This window comes from Acartia tonsa, chromosome 2, assembly GCF_053477335.1.
Source record: "Acartia tonsa isolate MP-2025a chromosome 2, ASM5347733v1, whole genome shotgun sequence".
In the NCBI taxonomy this organism is placed as follows: Eukaryota; Metazoa; Arthropoda; class Copepoda; order Calanoida; family Acartiidae; genus Acartia; species Acartia tonsa.
The window spans coordinates 48112546-48133060 of NC_137261.1; the positions used below are offsets into that span (position 1 = coordinate 48112546).

The following is a 20515-nucleotide window of genomic DNA, read 5'->3' on the forward strand; positions in this document are numbered from 1 at the left end:
ACTTATACACACCTTAAAAAGAAATTATCTAACTCTCAAAAACAAGATCAGTTAAACCAAAAAATAAGAAAAATGAAAGATATAGAAAAATATCCTTAGAAAAATAAGAGTAGAGGCGGTTAAATATGAAAGCGTAAGTTTCTAAACCATCATATTTTGATGAAAAGACAACTTTGCTTATAGTATTAGTCAATAAATACCTCAAGAATAAAGGGAGTGGACTTAGAAAGATAAAGTAATTTTCTTCTTAAGCTAAATAATATTTTGAAGGAAGAGAATAATCTATCTTCCATTATCCCTTCCCTGCCTGATAATACTATAAATACTGTCATACAATCATCTAAGATCATTATATGGAACAAATTTATCCATTTCCTTACAATATGTGTGGTAGCACACACACACACCATCCCATTAGGACCATGGGCTCGTCAATACATCAGAACATCATTGGTTATTATTATAAATAGAAAAGCTTAACTTGTATTGATTCCCGGCTAGATTTGTTGCTCATTAATTGTCCAAAATTGATAAATATGTTTTTGCACAAAAGCAGTTAATGATAGATAAACACTTTTTATGCCTAGTTTTTCCCCTTATGTATTTCAATGTAATATAGGAATCTTTTATCTATTCATCATAAAGAGGCTTGTCAATATTTCTATTTTTTATAATGAACACCCGTCATTTAATTTTCCTTTCATGGCTTCTTTTTCCATTCCTTTTCGCCCTTTTTTTGATTTAATTTAATTGGACAATTTTCCAATGAGACAAACCTAGCGGGAACGTCTACGTGCAAAGCGTGGATAACTTACCACGTCAATGATCTGTTGAAGAGTGAGGCCGAATGTGAGCACTACGGCGTCGGATTCATTGATGACCGGCCGCTCCAGCTTGTTGTAATTGGCCATAAGGTCATTCAGCAGGCGACGTTCGTGCGCTCCACTTTCAGCACCTAAAAAAGCATTTGTATTACAAGATAAAGATTATAAGCAACTAACTATTTGATTTATTTATTATAAAAAGTACCCTTTTAAGCATCCCCCCCCCCCCCATTTGAAAATAATATTCCTATGTTTCTTTATAACTTTAGGTTAGATTATATTGAGCAGTGTTGGGATTCCCGCAGTGGTTAGGCATAGGGAAAAGTAATACCCAACTCCCCCTTATTTTTATTCTATTTCAAAATAAGGGGAATGGTAATCAATGCTCAACGGGCCACTTGCAGGAAAGCACCAATAATTTCAATAACAAGAACCAAAATACGCCTTCAGCTTTTCATCACTCAAATATGTTGCTGAACTTTAGCAAAGCAAGTTTATTGTGAGGTTTGTTTCCTACAGCAGCTAGTAAGGTTAGGTACATAAATGTATTGCAGTAAACAATCTAAAATCTTGACTATATCAGAAAATGTATTACTAATCTAATTTGTTTTTAAATGCTTAGGTATTACGGACTTCTATAAAAAAGAATCAATCTACAAATAAATCATGTATTTACTAACATAAGTTAGTAGTAAATTATTTATTCCAATGCACTGTAATCCATCGTTGTACCTAACTCTAGTGGTAAGAGTTGGTGGTATGCGTGTGTGTAGGGGTATATTTGGGGTGGGGTTGGGGCTGTTTGGGGCTTCTGGGCACAAATTTTATCTTTTATCCTGTAGTTCAAAGGTATTCTGTATGCAACCAAACTTTTCAAACAAACATCGGGCAATATTTCAAAGATATACCCAGGGAAACAAAGGATTAGGCAACATTAGATATATAGGTTTTTAGTAGTAAATTTTGATGTGACCAATGATAGCAACTTACAATGGGCTCTATCATTAATATATAACAAATGAAAACTTTAATAGAATGACAAATAGTCAAAATGGACTGAAGTTTTAGAATAATTATTCAGTTGTTATATCCCTACCCTCCCTGGATTTGTTAGCTAGAAGTTGAAGGAGAGTAAATTTGGTATCTTTCTATTTTAATTTGGGCAATTAAAAAGTTTTAAGCTCAAATTCAAGGTATAAAGTCATATTTTCTTTAAGGAAGGTCAGAGTTAAACCAAAATATGCTAATAAAAAAAATTAATTTGATTTGGTTATCGTTTTTTCATATAAAAAAAATATTTTAAATCTAATTCAATTAGTTTTTTTAAAAACTTAATTAAAAACACAATAAATGATTTTATTGTTCATTTAAATTGAAGAAAACTATTATATTTGAAATTATCTACAATTGTGACGTCAACCATCTTTTGTTATAAAATTTAATGTGCCCACATCAAATGAAAATAGGATCCAAATCTGGGATAGGGTTTTCATTTTTCTTTTTACAAAATTAGATGGTTCGAAACCTAGCATTTTTGAGTACTTTCAGGCTTCGTTATAAGTTTTCAATTATACCAAAATAGTTAGTCATGACCGCTTTAAATTTATACTGTCTAGACGACATACATAATACCAATGGAGTAAATGTTTATTACATGTCAGTTATGACAAACTTCTGTTAAATAACAAATTATCGTCTTATAGCATGTCAGTTAATCAAACAAAATTGGTATTGATCTTATGATTTTTACTTTAGTACACGTGGAAAATTTTCTATAATACGATGCTATATATGATTTTTCAGTAAAGGTGATAATAGGTTCTAATACAGCGGATATTAATCGGGTTTGAAGAATATTACTGAGGTGGATTCTTAAAAAAATTGTTTTCATGAAAAATCCTCCAAAATCACATAAAAAATCTATAAATATTAAATAAAATCTTATGTTAATAACACTTCTATGATTTTGTTTAATTTTTGTAGGTTTTTAATGTGATTTTGGTGGATTTTTCACGAAAACAATTTTGCCCCTCTAAGCGATTATTGGGGCAAATTTTTTTAAAGAATCCACCTCTGGAATATTTTTTAGAATCCATTTCCCTGTTCCTGCTCCCAATCTTCTATAATTGTTTTATCCATTGTTGGCCAAAATACTTCCAATATTTTCATTTATTATGGAAAGAAAAAATTTAACAAAAGAGACGGGACCATTGAATAATTTTCTTCAAAAATTACCTAATTAAATCATTTTTTTCTTTAGTTCTATTTTTCATCTCTTTTTATTCTCAAAACAAAATAATTTTTCTGGCAGTCCTTACTATAGGAGGGTTGTAAAATAGCATGTAACCTCACAATGACAATTACTAAGCTTTCCTTAAAATTATGGATAGATCGGGTATAGTCCCTTTCGTGGCAACACCCCTTATGGGGCGATTCTACGTATTTTCACAGTAGTTTTTCTCCTATTTCTAGCCCCTGCGGGGCCCATTGCCTAACATGCGGGGGCAACCACCTAAAATGACTAATAAAAAGCCATTTTCAAAATTCGACGAATCGCCCCTTAAGGGGCGTTGCCACGAAAGGAACTATTCCCGATAGATATAAACAGTCCTTTACTAGATCTGAGCATAGATGCAGCCATACAAATATAATCTTATTATTTTAGTATTTAAGATTTTTTCAAAATTTCTCCCCGTCCGTGGATTATTACAAAAGAACTTTTTCTATAATTCTATTAATTTGTCTTATTGATAAAAACGTCCATTTATTATGTAGTTTAAGAAAAATATATATATTATTTGAACATGTTATAAAATAAAAATAGCGCTGGAAAGTGTCATGTGTGACGTCATAAAAATATGTCTAAATCTATCTCTTTTTCAGGGTTTCCTTTCACACTTCTTCCTCCTTTTTAGACGTATTTTTATGACGTCACACATGACACTTTATGGCGCTCAAATAAAAATCTTCAGTTATAGAATGGAAAGCCTAATAAGCTTTGCTTAAGTAACACCTTAAATAATATTAACAAAACAATAAGGATATGTTTATTAATTTAAACCAGCTTGACATTGCACATATCATGTGGTTATTGTGGTTTTAAGTTGTTGTTTTATTGGCTAAATCTTACAACAAGGTGTCCTTACATAGGGGTTAAAAATAAACAATTTACAATATGCATTATATTCCCAAATAGTAAAACAATTTCTTCTGAAAAAATTCTTTGTTCTAGCTATTTGGTTTGCGGTCAGATGAGTGTTTACTGCAGGGATCTAAAGGGATAACACAATGGCCGATAAATTGATGTACTTCCCTAATGAATGATGACAGACAAAATTAGCTCTTCTTCAGATTAAAATTAGTTGTTGAAACGTTTGAACACTCAACTTAATAAACCAACCATTCAAAATTCACCAAAGTCTCTAAAGTTGTAAATCCAATTAATCAAAAAACATCATTTAAAAACTTGGGGGACTAGTGTTATAAACAGCATTATTGTCCCCTATCTTTCTGTGTTTTCTGTCTTAATTCTATAAATATAGTAAAATCTAGATTATTAGTATAATATCCTTGCATGTTATTGTACAGTTGTGTGCATGTGTGCATGCTCTAGTAGAATCTAGATTATTAGTATAATATCCTTGCATGTTATTGTACATAGTTGTGTGCATGTGTGCATGCTCTAGTAGAATCTAGATTATTAGTATAATATCCTTGCATGCTATTGTACAGTTGTGTGCATGTGTGCATGCTCTAGTAGAATCTAGATTGTTAGTATAATATCCTTGCATGCTATTGTACAGTAGTGTGCATGTGTGCATGCTCTAGTAGAATCTAGATTATTAGTATAATATCCTCGCATGTTATTGTACAGTAGTGTGCATGTGTGCATGCTCTAGTAGAATCTAGATTATTAGTATAATATCCTTGCATGTTATTGTACAGTTGTGTGCATGTGTGCATGCTCTAGTAGAATCTAGATTATTAGTATAATATCCTTGCATGTTATTGTACAGTTGTGTGCATGTGTGCATGCTCTAGTAGAATCTAGATTATTAGTATAATATCCTTGCATGTTATTGTACAGTTGTGTGCATGTGTGCATGCTCTAGTAGAATCTAGATTATTAGTATAATATCCTTGCATGTTATTGTACAGTTGTGTGCATGTGTGCATGCTCTAGTAGAATCTAGATTATTAGTATAATATCCTTGCATGTTATTGTACAGTTGTGTGCATGTGTGCATGCTCTAGTAGAATCTAGATTATTAGTATAATATCCTCGCATGTTATTGTACAGTTGTGTGCATGTGTGCATGCTCTAGTAGAATCTAGATTATTAGTATAATATCCTCGCATGTTATTGTACAGTTGTGTGCATGTGTGCATGCTCTAGTAGAATCTAGATTATTAGTATAATATCCTTGCATGTTATTGTACAGTTGTGTGCATGTGTGCATGCTCTAGTAGAATCTAGATTATTAGTATAATATCCTTGCATGTTATTGTACAGTTGTGTGCATGTGTGCATGCTCTAGTAGAATCTAGATTATTATTATGATATCCTTGCATGTTATTGTACAGTTGTGTGCATGTGTGCATGCTCTAGTAGAATCTAGATTATTAGTATAATATCCTTGCATGTTATTGTACAGTTGTGTGCATGTGTGCATGCTCTAGTAGAATCTAGATTGACATGTTTAACAAAGTTTACCATGCAACTCTGACACAAAGATACATCTCTTTCCTTACAGTACAGGCTTTAAACAGTTGGGAGGATGAAAATATTTCTCTTACTTGAGAAAGAATATCTTTATTTAGCATCAATTCATTTACTAAAGATATTAATTGATGGACTGTAAGGCCATTATATAACACTGTCTAATTATAGACAGTATAGTCAACATCTAATATTTTTAATTTATAAACAGTAAGATCAATATTTTGTCAAATTATAGACAGTTAGGCTATTAATACTGTCTAAAGATGACAGGTCATTTAATCATAGAGAGAGAGGGGGCAAGGAGCTGTTTATTACACTAGTCCCCAATGTTTTATAATAATGTTTTCTTATTCGTTGGCTTAACAACTTTTGGAACTTTTAAGGGATTTTGATTGGTTGGTTTAAGTTGAGTGTCCAAAAGGTTCAACCACTAATTGTAATCTAAAGAAGGGGTAATTTTGTGTATCAACATTCAGGATGTATTGTACATCAATTTATCGGCCCATAAACCTTTGGATCCCTAATTTCATCTTGAAATTATCTTTTAAGTGAGTAAAAACTATGTTCAAGCCCTAACTGTTTATTGTGTATGTATTTAGATGAAAAATTAGGCTTGTATTGTGTACCAATTTAACCCTTTAACGTTAAGAATATAAATTAGGTTGGAATGCCGTAGTTCTTGAATGAATTTTGCTCATATTTACTAGTGTTGTCTATAACCTTATTTACTTTAGTATTCAGATGTGTTTTTGCTTGTTTTTTTTATATATCTTTTAGCTTTTAAGGTTTAAATTAAGGAATAAGACTTTCACCCAAAACATAATTTCTTTACTTATGAATGAGAATACAAAAGCCTACCATTTTGTTTAGATTGTAATATGCAGTAGAATATGTTATTTTACAAGTAATAGTTCAAGTTCAGACCCTTCCCTTATTTTACTTAAGCAAAATATAAGCAACTAACTTTAAGGCATTCTTCTGAACATTTAGTTGTTATTTTTTTTCTATTGTCATATTATGATATGATTATCAGCTGATATTAAAATGATAACAAAATAAAATTAAAACAAATTTGGATAGTCACGAGGGGCCGAAGGCCCGTGCTAACAAAAATGGTATTGACTATACGAATTTTATTTTAATATTCGTGAAAAATTGTCCGTAATACGATGCTATAAATGATCTCTCAATGGCTGAGAACCGGATCTATTCCACCGGATATTAATCGGTTTCAAAGCCATACTAATATTTTCCATAAAAAATATGTGAGGGTAAATGCTACCCCATTTGCAAAATGCAGGATTATGTCTGATAAGCTTGATAGATACATGTGGCTTATTTTCTTATTTCTCCTACAACTTTTTCTCTCAAGGCTGAAGAGAAAAGAACAAGGCTGAATAAACAATAGCCTGGATAACTTTTTATACAATTTTATCCTATTCTTATACTTGGATGAATAATGAAATGTAAGCTTTAAAACATAACAATTAAATGTATTAATCATGGCCATTTAAATCCAGAATGAGAGGGGACAATGGGCTGTTTTTTGCACTAGACCTCAAAGTCTTATATTAATGTTTTATTATTCGTTGGCTGAACAACTTTAGGGACTTCTAGTTAATTTTAATTGGTTGGTTTTATGAGTTGAGTGTTCAAATGTTTTAACCACTAATTGTAATCTACAGAAGTGATAATTTGAGTATAATGATAGTTGACATTTAAGGAGCTTTTAATATTATTTTAAACTCATTTGCAACAAACAAATTAACCCACCATGCAACGGTTGCTGTGGTTTATTAGAAAAATATGAAAACTTTTTTATGGCTCTTTATAGTTCCAATAAGAATTGACGTCATACGATATAAATGACCAGTGATAGGCCAATACACAAACTAAATTACCAATAGCAGGCCAGTATACATTTAAATTGACCAATAGTAGGACAGTATTACGTTATTTCTTATAGGCACTATAAAAAGCTTTTAAAAAAACCTAAATTTTTGTCCATCCTATTAGACAATATGTGCACAATGCACAAATATTTGACATTGGAGGAGACTTTTTATTTATATTTATTTTCTTGTTGTTAGTCCCACCCAAAAATAAATGTATAATTTAGATATATAATCCAAATTGCTGTCTGTTCTTTTGTAGGGAATCGCTGTGTTTATATTTCTGACGCTATTAGCTGATTTGAATGACCCAATACAAAATCGGTTCAAGAACCACGCCCTTTGGGATAGATTAACATATAGCTAATGCCCCCTCTATTCTTTTACTATAATTATACAACTGATCCATAAAAACATAATCTAAATAATATTTGATAGATTTTTGAAACCTATAATCTTCCCTAACTTAGTTCTTAAAACATTCTTTATAAATCTTATTTTTCCTATTGACTAATAGTACAAAATTATTTAGCTTCATTCGGTGAATGGATAATTTAGTTACAGCATACATTAATTAGTTATTATTCAATTAATGAAGAAACTATACAAATAATTAATTGAATTATTTATATTCTGATAAAGAAATGATTATTGATTATGTATACATCTTATTTTTTTCTAAAACTATTTCTGGCGTACCTTAAATCACAAACAAAATTTATGATTTAAGAGTTCTATTTGAAAACTAATAAGAAAAAATCATTTTCATCTTTTTTGGTTATAAAACAAAATTAGTTTTTGTTCTACTAATTCCCCACAGTATAAAAAGATAATTAGAAAATGTTGATTTGTAAATTTTAGTTAAAAAATGAACCTCTAAACCTCTAAGATGAATTAACCAAAGTTTTGCAATGGTCAGGGGTGTAGGGATGGCAAAATTAAACTAATCTCTTCTGCAATGCTACTCTATAATTCTTGAAAGTTGGTATGTCTATCAGTTGAAATTAAAACTAATTTTAAATTATATTATTTAATTAATGTTATGAAAGGACAAAATAATTTGTTACAAAAGAATTTCTAGCTGGATATTCTATTTACTTTTTATCAAAGTAAAAGAATAGATGGGGCACGAGCTATATGTTACTCTACCCAGGGGATGGGATCCCTGTGCTAATTATTAATTAGGTCTTTGAATATCATTGAATAGTGTCGAATATAAAAAAACACAGCCAAGTAGCTATAAAAAAAGCAGAAAGCAATTTGCTAGCAGTCGAAAAGATCCCCACCACTTGGCCCAAGTAGTTGTTTGGGTTATACATCTATATTTATCTATTTATTTACGTATCCCTGAACTTCTGCCAATAATGAATGCATGCATCATCATCTTAATATCAATTCTCATTTTCTAGAGCCCTCAAACTGCAAAACACACACACACACACAATTACACAAAATCAAGAACAATAATATCCAAAACTTGGAAAGCTCGTTTTACAAATTAATCAATTAGAAGGTAAAACGTATATAATACCCATTAATTCAACTAATTCATGAAGTATTTGAGAAAATGTCTCATTGCTAAAAAAAGTAAGGTTGTTATCAAATAAAAAGGAACACAGTAATAGTGTCTGACTGATTATGACGTAACAAAAAAAATTAGCCAATGAGAGGCCACTATAAATTTTACCATTGGTCAATAACGGCCTCTCATTGGCTAATTTTTTTTTGTTACGTCATAATCAGTCAGACACTATTACTGTGTTCAATAAAAAGGTTTAAAATAAACTCAGACAAATGAAAGAGATTCAAAGAAAGTATAGAAACAAAATAGAAGTAGGACTATTAGAATTAAGAGTATCTAAGCTCTAAGACCTACACATACCCTCATATAACTCACAAAAATAACCAACACCTAATGATGAACACAAAAACACTAACTAACTCTCTCTCTCTTCTTTTTTTAGCTCTCCTATCCCCATTTCTTTCTCTCTCACTTTCCAACTTTCCTTCCTTAATTAGTTAACCTTGTAACAAAAAAGTTTTTCAACAAATTTGATACACCTAGGCTTTAGAGTTTTGTTATATCATCATAGAAGGGATAATTCCAAACAAAGAACGTCACAGCTTTTAATTTTGGGGAGGAGAGGAATGAAGGGTTTTAAGGGTGGATTTAGGGGTTGGGTTCTAATGTACATCCAAATATTTTGAATATATCTAAGGTATGTTTTTTTTTTTTTTTTTTTTTTTTTTTTTGGGGGGGGGGTTAAGATAAATTCTCCTTTTATCAACCCCCCCTCAAGCGTCCCTGGTTCCAAAAAACTAGTTAACTACCTACCATAGATTAATTAATAATCCCTTTAGTGGAACTATCCCTTTTTACTATTCTAAAATTTACTTTGTACTTCCTAATACCTATTTTAACTGTAGGATTTGTCCTTTTTAACCTGTTATATCGGTAATAAATAACAATATTTGTGGTAATGATGTTTTCTTTCTCATGTTTTCACCCAGCTAAACTGAACTGAACGGATGGTAACACTTTTTGCTGGATTGAGATATAAAAACATAATCGTATAAAATGTATCTCTATATATTTTTCCTATGATTTATTATCATTTCTTCCTTGGCTTATGGTGCAGTTAGATAAATGGATGGATTATGGTTTTGTGAGGAAATATTTTAGTATCTTCTGACAAAATATTTAATTTCAATAATATGATTATAACAGCTAGAGACAACACCGCTCACGCGACATCTTAGCTGCCATTGTAACTGCAGAAGCACCACAAATATGAAATTCTATAATTATAAAAATATAAATATTTTATTGTCTTTTTTGTATTGGAAAATAAATCTACTACTACTACTACTATGTGTTTGATTGTTGCTCTACCAAAACACAGCAATACATTTTTGTATCTTATTGTATTTTAAGTAAGGACACTGTGTTAAATATATCCTGTGTTTACAGTACCAGAACACAGTGACATATACATGTATCTTACTATGTTATATTTGGTGTTAACAATATGTTTGTTTGTTGCAGTAAAGATACTCTGTTACTCATTTCCGACAAAAGATGGATGAGCACCTCAACTTTTCGACCAGTCAAACATAACCTGTTTTCATTACTTACATAAATACCAATAGACACAGGAAAAACAACAATATAATTTTTTGACGAAAGATAGCTATGCTTTTTTATTTCCCGCAATATAAGAAATCAAATTATCAACTATTTCATTTCTTTTAATCGCTATTATCATTAGATCCAACAAGCGAGCCTTCTGTTTATAGCTATAACCATGTTGGGCTGTTTTAACCTTCCTTAACCTAACCTCATTTTTAAAAAAGCATTAAATTATGGTTTTTAATTCAAAAAAGTAAAGAATCTCTAATAGGATTATCAACCAATTAGTTTTTTTTCTAAAGAAAAGTTCTCTGACTAACTAAGAATTAAGTTCTGTTTAAAAATTTATACAAAAAGTTAAAATTTCAAAGAGACTTTGACCGTGACTAGCCAATTCTATGGAGGGTATAATCTCATTAGTCAAACATGGACGAATCATCCTCCCCCTTTTATCCTCTCTTGCAATCTATGACTTTGTTATCTGTTGTTTGTTATTTAAGCCTTAAAAGTCAGATCCCTTTCCAAACCCTAATTGTTCAAGGGGTTAGATAAATAGCTTGAAACCATCCCAAGATTTAAATATGAAGATAAAATAGCCTGAACCCAACACATGAGCTATATAAAGCTTACTTCAGTAATACAACCCATTCAGCTCTATAGATATTGAGATCTTAAGCTCCAGAGAAAAAAAAAACAATTTATAGAAAAGGAAGAGAAAACTCGAGTCCACTATCAAAAGAAGGGAAATTGCTCCTGTAGACAAACTCTTCATGAATAAGTAAAATCTTTTACAACATTTTAAAACTGTTTCAAGTTCAATGAAGGATTCCTTTATTTTTTTGTACAGTTTTTGCGTGTTTTGGATTCTTTTCTCTCGAATAGTTATTTATTGCATCGTATTACAGACAGCTATTAAAAATTACAAGTTTTGTTGGTCGCGCGGGGCAGAAAGTCCAACAATCTACAACACTGGTAATAATTTTAGTTTTTTTATTTTATTATTCGTGGTAAATTGTCTATAATACGATACAATACATGATTTTTCATTTAAAATCGTTATAAAACAAAATGAAACTTACCAAAAGGGCATAGCCATAGTGTAAGGAAGAACAGGTATGGGTTGGATTTGATGGCCCGGGGCTGCTGGCCCCTCCAACTCAGCGGATATATCAACATCCTGCAAATAATAACAAACATCTTAATTGATAATCATGGAAATTGGTGTTTACTGTCAACAGTTGGGTAAATGGTAACATTTGCCTTGGTTTAAAAATAGGTAAACAAAACCTTATTGGTCCAATGGAAACCAGGGAGGGAGGGGACATTGTTTATTACAATAATCCCCCAAATCATATAATAACGTTTTCTTATTCGTCTATATAATAACAAGCTTGGGGACTTTTAATGAATTTTAATTAGTTGGTTCATGAAGTTGAGTGTCCAAACAGACGGGGTAATTTTTTGTATCATTTTTTGAGATTTACATCAATGTATCGGTCTTTGTCTTATCCATTTGAATCCCGAAATGGAACCTCTATTAAAAATTTTCATGTTAATTGGACACGCTATACAGCGAAAGGAAAAATTTTATTATGAAAATTTATGTATTTACTATTCGAAGTAATTGTTGATTAATTGTCAGCTGCTTTACTAAAGTCAATGTTTACAGTTTGTTTAAGATCTACTCTGAAAGAGTAATAATGTTACATATTTATTTACTCAGCTTATTGTCAACATTCTTGTTTTCTCACAACAAAAATAAATGTAAAAAAGATTAAATAAATTTTTAGATATAGGTAAAAATATAAATATTTAGGGCAAAATACAAGATATTTTGTTGCCGTAATGGTTAGGTTAAGTTATGGCTTTTAAACCCCTTTTTCATTACTTTGTAATTTTTAGAATAATATATGATATATTATGATATTTTTTTTGTATTTAAACTTTATAACTCTTTAACACCTCTTTCTGTAACCGAAAACGTTTCCTAATTTATTGATAAAGTATGCCTATATCTATATATATACTAATGTTGTACTTAATATAATTCCAGTCAAGTTGTTCACTTACACTAACATTGATACTTCATACTTGATAATACAATACAGTGTAACCAGACAAAGTGTCTCAAAAATCGGCCATGTGACGTTATAAAAAAAGAGGGAGATGAGAAGAGAAGTTGGAAAGAAAACCCTTAAAAAAAGAGATGGATAATCCTCATTTTTATGACGTCATATGGTTGATTTTAGAGACACTTTGTCCAGTCTCCAATACAGTCCTTGTACACACCACATTACATAACATCAATATATCAAAATTTATTGATGACTACTAGAACAATTAGGTAATTTTGGAGTCCCAAGCATTTATATAAAAACAACCCCTACCAAAAGATTAAATTCTATCCTAATATATAAAGTAGTAAGCGTTTTTTGTCTGTCCTAAAGGATCTAGCTAACTGCTGAACCGATATTGTTCTCCTTTACAGTGAAGCTTCTTATAACTTGTAGATTCAAACATCTTTAACAATTAACAATTTATTCCTTGTTAAGACCTTAACTCACTATTATTTAATTTATACTAGCGGCTACGCCCCTAGAGGCCTCTAGGGGCACTTGAGGAGGAGAGAGTCGAAGTTAATAATTCAATTTTTTTTTTAGATTTAAAAAAAAATTTAAAAAATTTTGGGGGGGCCCCCCCCCCCTCATTTTTAATTTTAGTTAAAAAATTAAATTTTTTTTTTTTTGGGGGGGGGGATTTTTCATTTTTTGGGGGGTTGGGGGTGTCCCACCCCCCAAGAAAATAGTTATAAACCTTCCCGGGACCTATGAGAAGCTACCCTGTTAAGGAGAACCCGATCGGTTCAGCGGTTAGCGAGATCCTTTGCTACAAACAAACAGACAGACAGACAGACATCGTTCTACTTTGTATTATAGATAGTCTTCATTTTGTAAATTTATTGCAACCGTATTGAAATTTGCATAGAATATGTGTTAGTGTTAGTTTGTATATGTGCAGTTTCAAATTGCAGTGGGTAGGGGAGCTGTAAATAAGTTATATAGGTTTTTGGTAGATATCAACTACACTATAATATCTGGGTATTTTCGTCGTTGGCACTATGTATGTTGTTTTGATGTGATTTGACTGAGTTACTGATATCCCTTTGACTTCAGCATATAATTACCTCAAAACCTAAGTAAAATTTTCATCAATCCAATCAAAATATGTAGAATGATTCATAAATCTTCAATTTTAAAATATCACCTCCCCTACTACTGGATCAACGAACTGGCCAATAAATGATTTCCATGTTAGCAACCTAATTTGACGACAATTTATCCTCTGTCATAATATCCATGTAAATTTTAAGAAGCTTAAATTCTAAACGATATTTTTAGCTCCTCTATTCATGTCAAATTCTATATTTCGTTAAAATCTGTCAATGTGAAAATATCATTGCAATAATATGGCTTCAGATCTTGATATTTTATTGAAAAATAAAAAAATAAAAGATTATTTTTACAACAGAAAAATAAAAAGATTAAATACGTTTAAGTTTAACTGAACAACTTTTATTTAACATTTCTTCAAAATATTTCTTTTTAAAATTTGCAGGTTTGCTCTATTTTAAAAATCTAAAAATAAAAGTAAATCCGCTTACAAGATTTTTGTGAAAGCTAGTTAAATTAGAAGATTTATCTCCTATGATGTAGTTTAAAATATACATTCTTAAAATAGTTATATCCCAAAGTAGCGCAGTAACTGAAAATAAAGCGTAAAAAAGGGAAGGGGGCTCCTGAAAAACTTTTTTTTGTAATTCCATGCTATACATGATTTTTCAGTATAGCTTAGAAACGGTTCTAATCGACTGGGTATCAATCGGCCATGCTGGAAAACCACTTAAAGTCTTCTTGATTTTATTCCACTTTCAGGTTGATGTGAATTGTATTTTTTGTACTTAATAAAGTTGTGTACATAAGTATTTGTAATACACACTTCTTTTTCAAAGTGATCCAGCAATGTATATTTGTGAGAAATCATAATTTATCCCATTTTTGTGTCAATATATACAGCATGAACAAAAAAAAACATCAAACGTATTTGTAAAAAAAGTATTCCGTATGGTCAAACATTGTTTAAAATGTATTTCTTATTGTTTAGACAAAAAAAACAGTTTATTTCCAAAGCTTTTTCATTTTATTTGCCCATTCTCTTAAATTATGTTCAATCAGTCTACTTTTTTACATTCAACTTTGATCACACTGTTTGTAGGTAATGTTTATGTATGTTTGTGTGTGTATGCATGTGTGCACTACAGACCTGTATATGTGTGTGTGTGAGTAGGTCCAAATTATTTGATGGATCAGAGGATATTGTCAAAGGAAAGAAAACTGCGGAGTTTTCACCAGTTCAAAGTATAGTAACTATATCGAATTACCCCGGGTGTTCTATCCCTTCCCCCAAAGAGCATAGTTTTCATATGTTTAGTAGCCATCGAAACTAAAGCTAAAAATAATTCTTCACCTTAAAAACATCCATAATACGAAACAAAAAATAATATCATCTTATTTTGCTTTCTATGGTATAAAATATTTGCAAAATTTATTAATGTAGGCAGAACAGTGAATTATTTCAACAGCAGTAAACTTTTGTGGAAATGTTTGTACACCATTACTGCTTTTATTGAAAAAGTTGTTTCTCTCTTCTCTACTTCTTGATGTGAGTAGTGTTGCAAAAGTATTCGCTTTACTATAAAAAAAAAACTACCTAAAAAATGGCTGTTTGTTAAAATGATTAGTCTGCAATTTCTAGATATCTTGACTATTGTTTTTATTTTAAAGAATAACTTTATTGTATTAAGTTTAGTAAACCAGGGTTGGTTTTAATTCATTTTGTTTTTAGATCTATGCCTTGGATTTGTTTTAGGCTATTTTTCTGTCCCTTCTATACCTCTTTAAATATGTCTCTAGATGATAGGGGCTTACCCACTAGTCCTGTTTAAAGCAATACCAATCAAATTAAATCTTGTAATTTCATATCAACAAGATGAATTTTATGACTTATTTACATTAAATATCCGATTATAATGGAATATAACAAATTTCAGAATATATAAAAAGGTTGAATTATAGGAATGTGTTGGCATAATATAAGGCCCGAAACAGGATTCTGAATTAAACAAGAATTTGTTTGAAGACCATAAGCTGAAAAATTAGCTTTAATTCTTGTCCAAATAAATTTCAAAGAATTTTTTACAGTGTGTACTAACTTACTCTGTAGAGTAAAGCTATTTGTTAATCTACAACTATAGAATATAAATAAAGTTGTTTGTACATACAGAAAGTACTAGTGTACTTAAATATTTACTACTTTTGGCTTGCTTGCTATTTAACTATTTTATATTATTTGAAATGTTCAATATTTTTCACTGAATAAAAGTAGCCACAACTGATTTATAAACTCATCTGTCTGATAATTATATCGACACAATGTCCAAGTTTATTTTAAAACCTGACATGTAAAATTATGATAGTTATTTAACAAATGGCTTTTAACTGTTGAAAAATTAGGGGCAAATTGTTTTTCTTTAGAGGATACTTATCTCTTGAAACTTTTAGTCAATTTGTTAATATATTTGTATCTTTATATGAGGCTATTTGCATTTTACATCAACTTTTTAATCCATTATATTAGTTCAGAGTAGCAAAAACAATAAAGAAGAGTTCTAAATTTCCTCCTAGAGTATAATAACAATCATTTCTAATAGGCCTTTACTGCAGGGGGTGTCAGGGATGTATAGATAGATATATCTTTTATCTATTCTATTATCTTTCTCATGATAGAAAATTAATATTCTTATCCGTTCTATTGCCTTAATTCTGAGTACTTTAATATATTTTGTTATCTTACCAAAGATAATTTTATTTTACTTTGCTAAAAAAACAAGGAAAATAATAGATTTTATCCAAAAGCAGCGAAGATTATTAGGAGAATAGAGGTTACTTTTTATAGTACTAAACGGAAAGAAAAAAGATAAATAGACAATCATAGATAAAAAGAAAGAATGAAAAAGAGAGATTAATTTTGCTTTAAAAATGAGGTAATGGGGGGGGGGGGGGGTGGAGTATAAAGATGTACATAAATGAAAAGGAAAAAGAGAAATATTATTAGAAAAATATGAAAAAAAGTAAATAAATGATAAAAATGAAAAGTACTTTTCAGAGAGTCTTCACAACTAAAAACTAAATGGTTTTGTAATGTATTCTCAAATTCTCAAGTTCTTGAAATTCAAATCCTCTTAGAAATGAGAAAGTGAGAGGGGAAGGGGGTTAGGGAAAGAGAGAGAAAGAGAGAGAGAGAGGGGGGGGAGATAAGTTTAATGTCGTATAAAGTTCATATTCATTTAAGATAATAATAGAATAAAATTTGAAAAAGTGTAAATTTTCACACACACGCACAGTCACACACAAATGCACACACACTCATACACATACACACACTCATGGAATATATTTCAATATTTTGTCATATTCTCTTCAATAGCTAAAAATTTACATTCTTTACTTTGAGAAGCAATAAGAAACAGATGCTAGAATTTAGGCTGCCGTCAGGTACCATTTGCCCTCATTAAATTTAGTTTTTTTTATTTCAATTTATTACAAAAGTACTATACTGAAGTCTTACCTTTCTAGTAGTAATACTAAAAGTAGAAAATGTCTGCGTAATAGTATTGAATATTTTTTAACAGTGAACTTTTATCAAATGCTTCCAGTGTAAGCTTCCGTTAAAGTAAGAAAAATACCCCCTAAAAATATATGCACACCCTTAACGGCAGCTTGTTGAATTAAGCGTGTGGTGCAGATTCTAATATAAATCATACATATTTTACTATTAAAGTATAGAAATATCATCAATATTGAAATATGCAAAGTTTTCACATTCAGTAAAATCAAATTTAGCCCCTGCATGATTAATCTTTTGATTTGTGTGGATCAATTTAAAAGTTTTGATAGATTTGCCTTCACATTATTACTCTTACACAGGGAGCAAAGTAAAACTGGGGAGGTAGTTAGATTTTTCAAAGATTTTACTTGATTATCATTAGCATTTGGTTTGGCCTTAGGCATAGAGTAGGGGTAAAGTAAAAGGATGTTTAACCCCTCAAACTTTAAACCCCTCATTTTACCTCCCTCAAATTTTTTTTAAAAATACATCAGATTACCCTCCTCAAACTTTTAAAACCCCACCTTTTACCCCCCTCAAAATAAAAAGCTTGTAAGTCCCTGTCCTTTGGTTTTATATTGTCATTTTTTTCCTTTGGGGGAGGGGGGGGGGCGTAATTTTTCCACACGAAATAGAAGTAATATGACTTTAAGAATCTTTATATTTTTAAATTACTAATTTTATCATTTGATTTTACTTTTATGTTATAGTAATAATGCCAAAAAACCAAAGTGCTAAAACAATCGCAGCAGACTATAATTTCGCGTTCATTTACCAAATGCTTTAGAAATTTATATAAGAAATACTATATATAATATATTTTTTGATACATTTATTATCATAATAATATAATATAATGTAGTAAAAGTAATCCATAAGAAAAAATAGTTACTTGGGTTTCATTTGTATATTCGTATGACAGATGAAAACCTGTGATTTATTAGTTCTACAACAATATACAATGTAACTGTCTTAGGACATTAAAAGACATTTATAATTAACTTTCATCTCCTTAAAAGGTGTATAACGTCAAAAATCATGCGAATATAGATACATCCATTATAAGATTAAAAGCAGTTTTGTTAGCTCCGAGGGGGCGAAAGTCCAGGCTAACAAGACTGGCAAAACTTTTATTATTTTCTTATTATCATTATACATGGAAAGTTGTCTGTAATACGATGATTTTTTAGTATGGCTGAGAACCGGTTCTAGTCAAGCGGACTTAAACCTGTTTCGAAGAAATAGTTGATAGAATTTTGATATATTTAGAAACATAATACTTTGATAAACTTATATTCTTCTTAAATCTATTAAATATTTAATTTTTGAATTGTTGTAAGAAATAATTGTTTTGGTTCTGTCCTAAACAAGTTGCACTAGTTGGTATTGTTGCCTTCTGGCTGTCAGAATTGTCCAGTTATTGGTGTACATGTCATAAATCAGCCACAACCAAAAGATAACAATATAAAAAGTTTTGCCGGAATAATGCCCTGGGGTTCTGGCCGTACGTCATAAAGAACCTTTTTTGCATTCACATATATAGATTACACAAAGCTTTGTCATAAAAAAAGTATAAATATAAATAAAAGCTTTTAAGAATAAGAACAAAATTATTTCTTTAAAACCAGATTTTTAATTAATGTCACATAGACATAAGCAAAGCGTTTAATATAAATATATACAATATTCTAATCACATCATTATTTAGTCATATTTTTGTTACTTATTAGGTGTATAGATTAATGTTTTATTACCAACTAATAAATATTTAGATATGAAGTTAATTTTCCATTATTATATTACAAAATCTTAGGGTACCTTTTGTAATGTGCTAGCAAAAATAGTTTATTTATAAATAGATATATATAAATTCAAGGCTATAATGTTATATGTATAAAAAGAGAAAAAAAATGTATCTAATACTCTTAGATAATCTGCTCTGAATGACTACAAAAAATCCAAACAAAAAACTAATCTATGCTAGAAACATGTATGTGAATAAGTGTGTGTGTGTGTGTGTGCGTGTGTGTGTGTGGGTGTGTGTATGTGTGTGTTTGTGTATGTGTGTGTGTGTGTGTGTGTGTGTGTGTGTTTGTATATTCTATAACCCTTTATACATTGGTAGCATCTCTTTAGTTTAATATTCTCTTCCCATTTTTTTTCAAAGAAAAAGAAAGAACGATTTTGTCTCTCAACGTATTTTAAAATGTTTTTTGTTAAGATTTTTATTAGGGTCCATGAATTGTGTTAGTAAAAAAACAGAAGACAGGAAAAATTGGTTGAAAATTTGTTTCTCTGGACGTAGTAGTCCTTGTTTTCCTTTGCTATACACCAACCATAATTAATTCTCCATACGAGTAGTTTTCTTAAACACTTTCCCCTTTAATTTAAACTAGCGGCTACGCCCCTAGAGGCCTCTAGGGGCACTTGAGGAGGAGAGAGTCGAATTTAGTAATTCAATTTCTTATTTTAGATTCTAAAAGAAAAAGTAAAAAAAATTTACGTTTGATGTTTGTTTTTCGTTGAACTCTCTTTCTAAAATTGAGAAATTTAAAAAAAAATTAATTTCTCTAGGGAGGGTGGTGGTACTCTCCCCCAAAATAGTTATAAACCTTCCAGGGACATATGAGAATCTACCCTGTTAAGGAGAACCCGATCGGTTCAGTGGTTAGCGAGATCCTTTGCTACAAACAAACAAACAGACAGACAAACAAACAAACAGACAGACATCGTTCTACTTTGTATTATAGATTGAGACATTTTTCTCAGCCATTTCATTGATCTTTTATTACACAATAATAAATAAATGATCAAATGATTGGAATCTTACTTTAGATATAAACTTTAATAAATAGGCCTAAAGTTTCTTTTAAAAGAAAATGCATACACAGAAAGTATATTCAATAAATAGTTGAACTTTTGATTTAAAATTGGGACATTATTTGGCAACAGTAAAAAAAGGAAAGGTCTCACCAAATCAATGAGGATCCTTTTGTGTTTTCTTCTTTTTCTAATATACACTTAAACACATATATGTATATATCAGGAAGGAAGGGGACAATGGGCTGTTTATTGCACTATTCCCCAAAGTTTTATGATAACGATTTCTAATTCGTTGGCTCAACAACTTTGGGGACTTAATTTTGATTGGTTAGTTCATTAAGTTGAATTTCCAAACGTTTCAACATCTAATTATAATCTACAGAAGGGGTAATTTTGTGTA

At 30.4% G+C, this 20515-nt stretch overlaps 1 protein-coding gene across 28 annotated transcripts in view; it reads right to left on the reverse strand.

The window, feature by feature from the left end:
• Positions 1-20515, reverse strand: part of LOC145312035 (neuronal acetylcholine receptor subunit alpha-7-like) — an 86533-nt gene that overhangs the window by 50273 nt on the left and 15745 nt on the right. For all 28 annotated transcript variants that reach the window (XM_080151144.1, XM_080151167.1, XM_080151164.1 and 25 more), the window contains exons 3-4: positions 11649-11746; positions 816-955 (exon numbers count right to left, since the gene is read on the reverse strand). In XM_080151144.1, the coding sequence (XP_080007270.1) occupies positions 816-955; positions 11649-11745 (237 nt within the window). In that variant the 5' untranslated portion in view covers position 11746. The remainder of the gene's footprint in view (positions 1-815; positions 956-11648; positions 11747-20515) is intronic.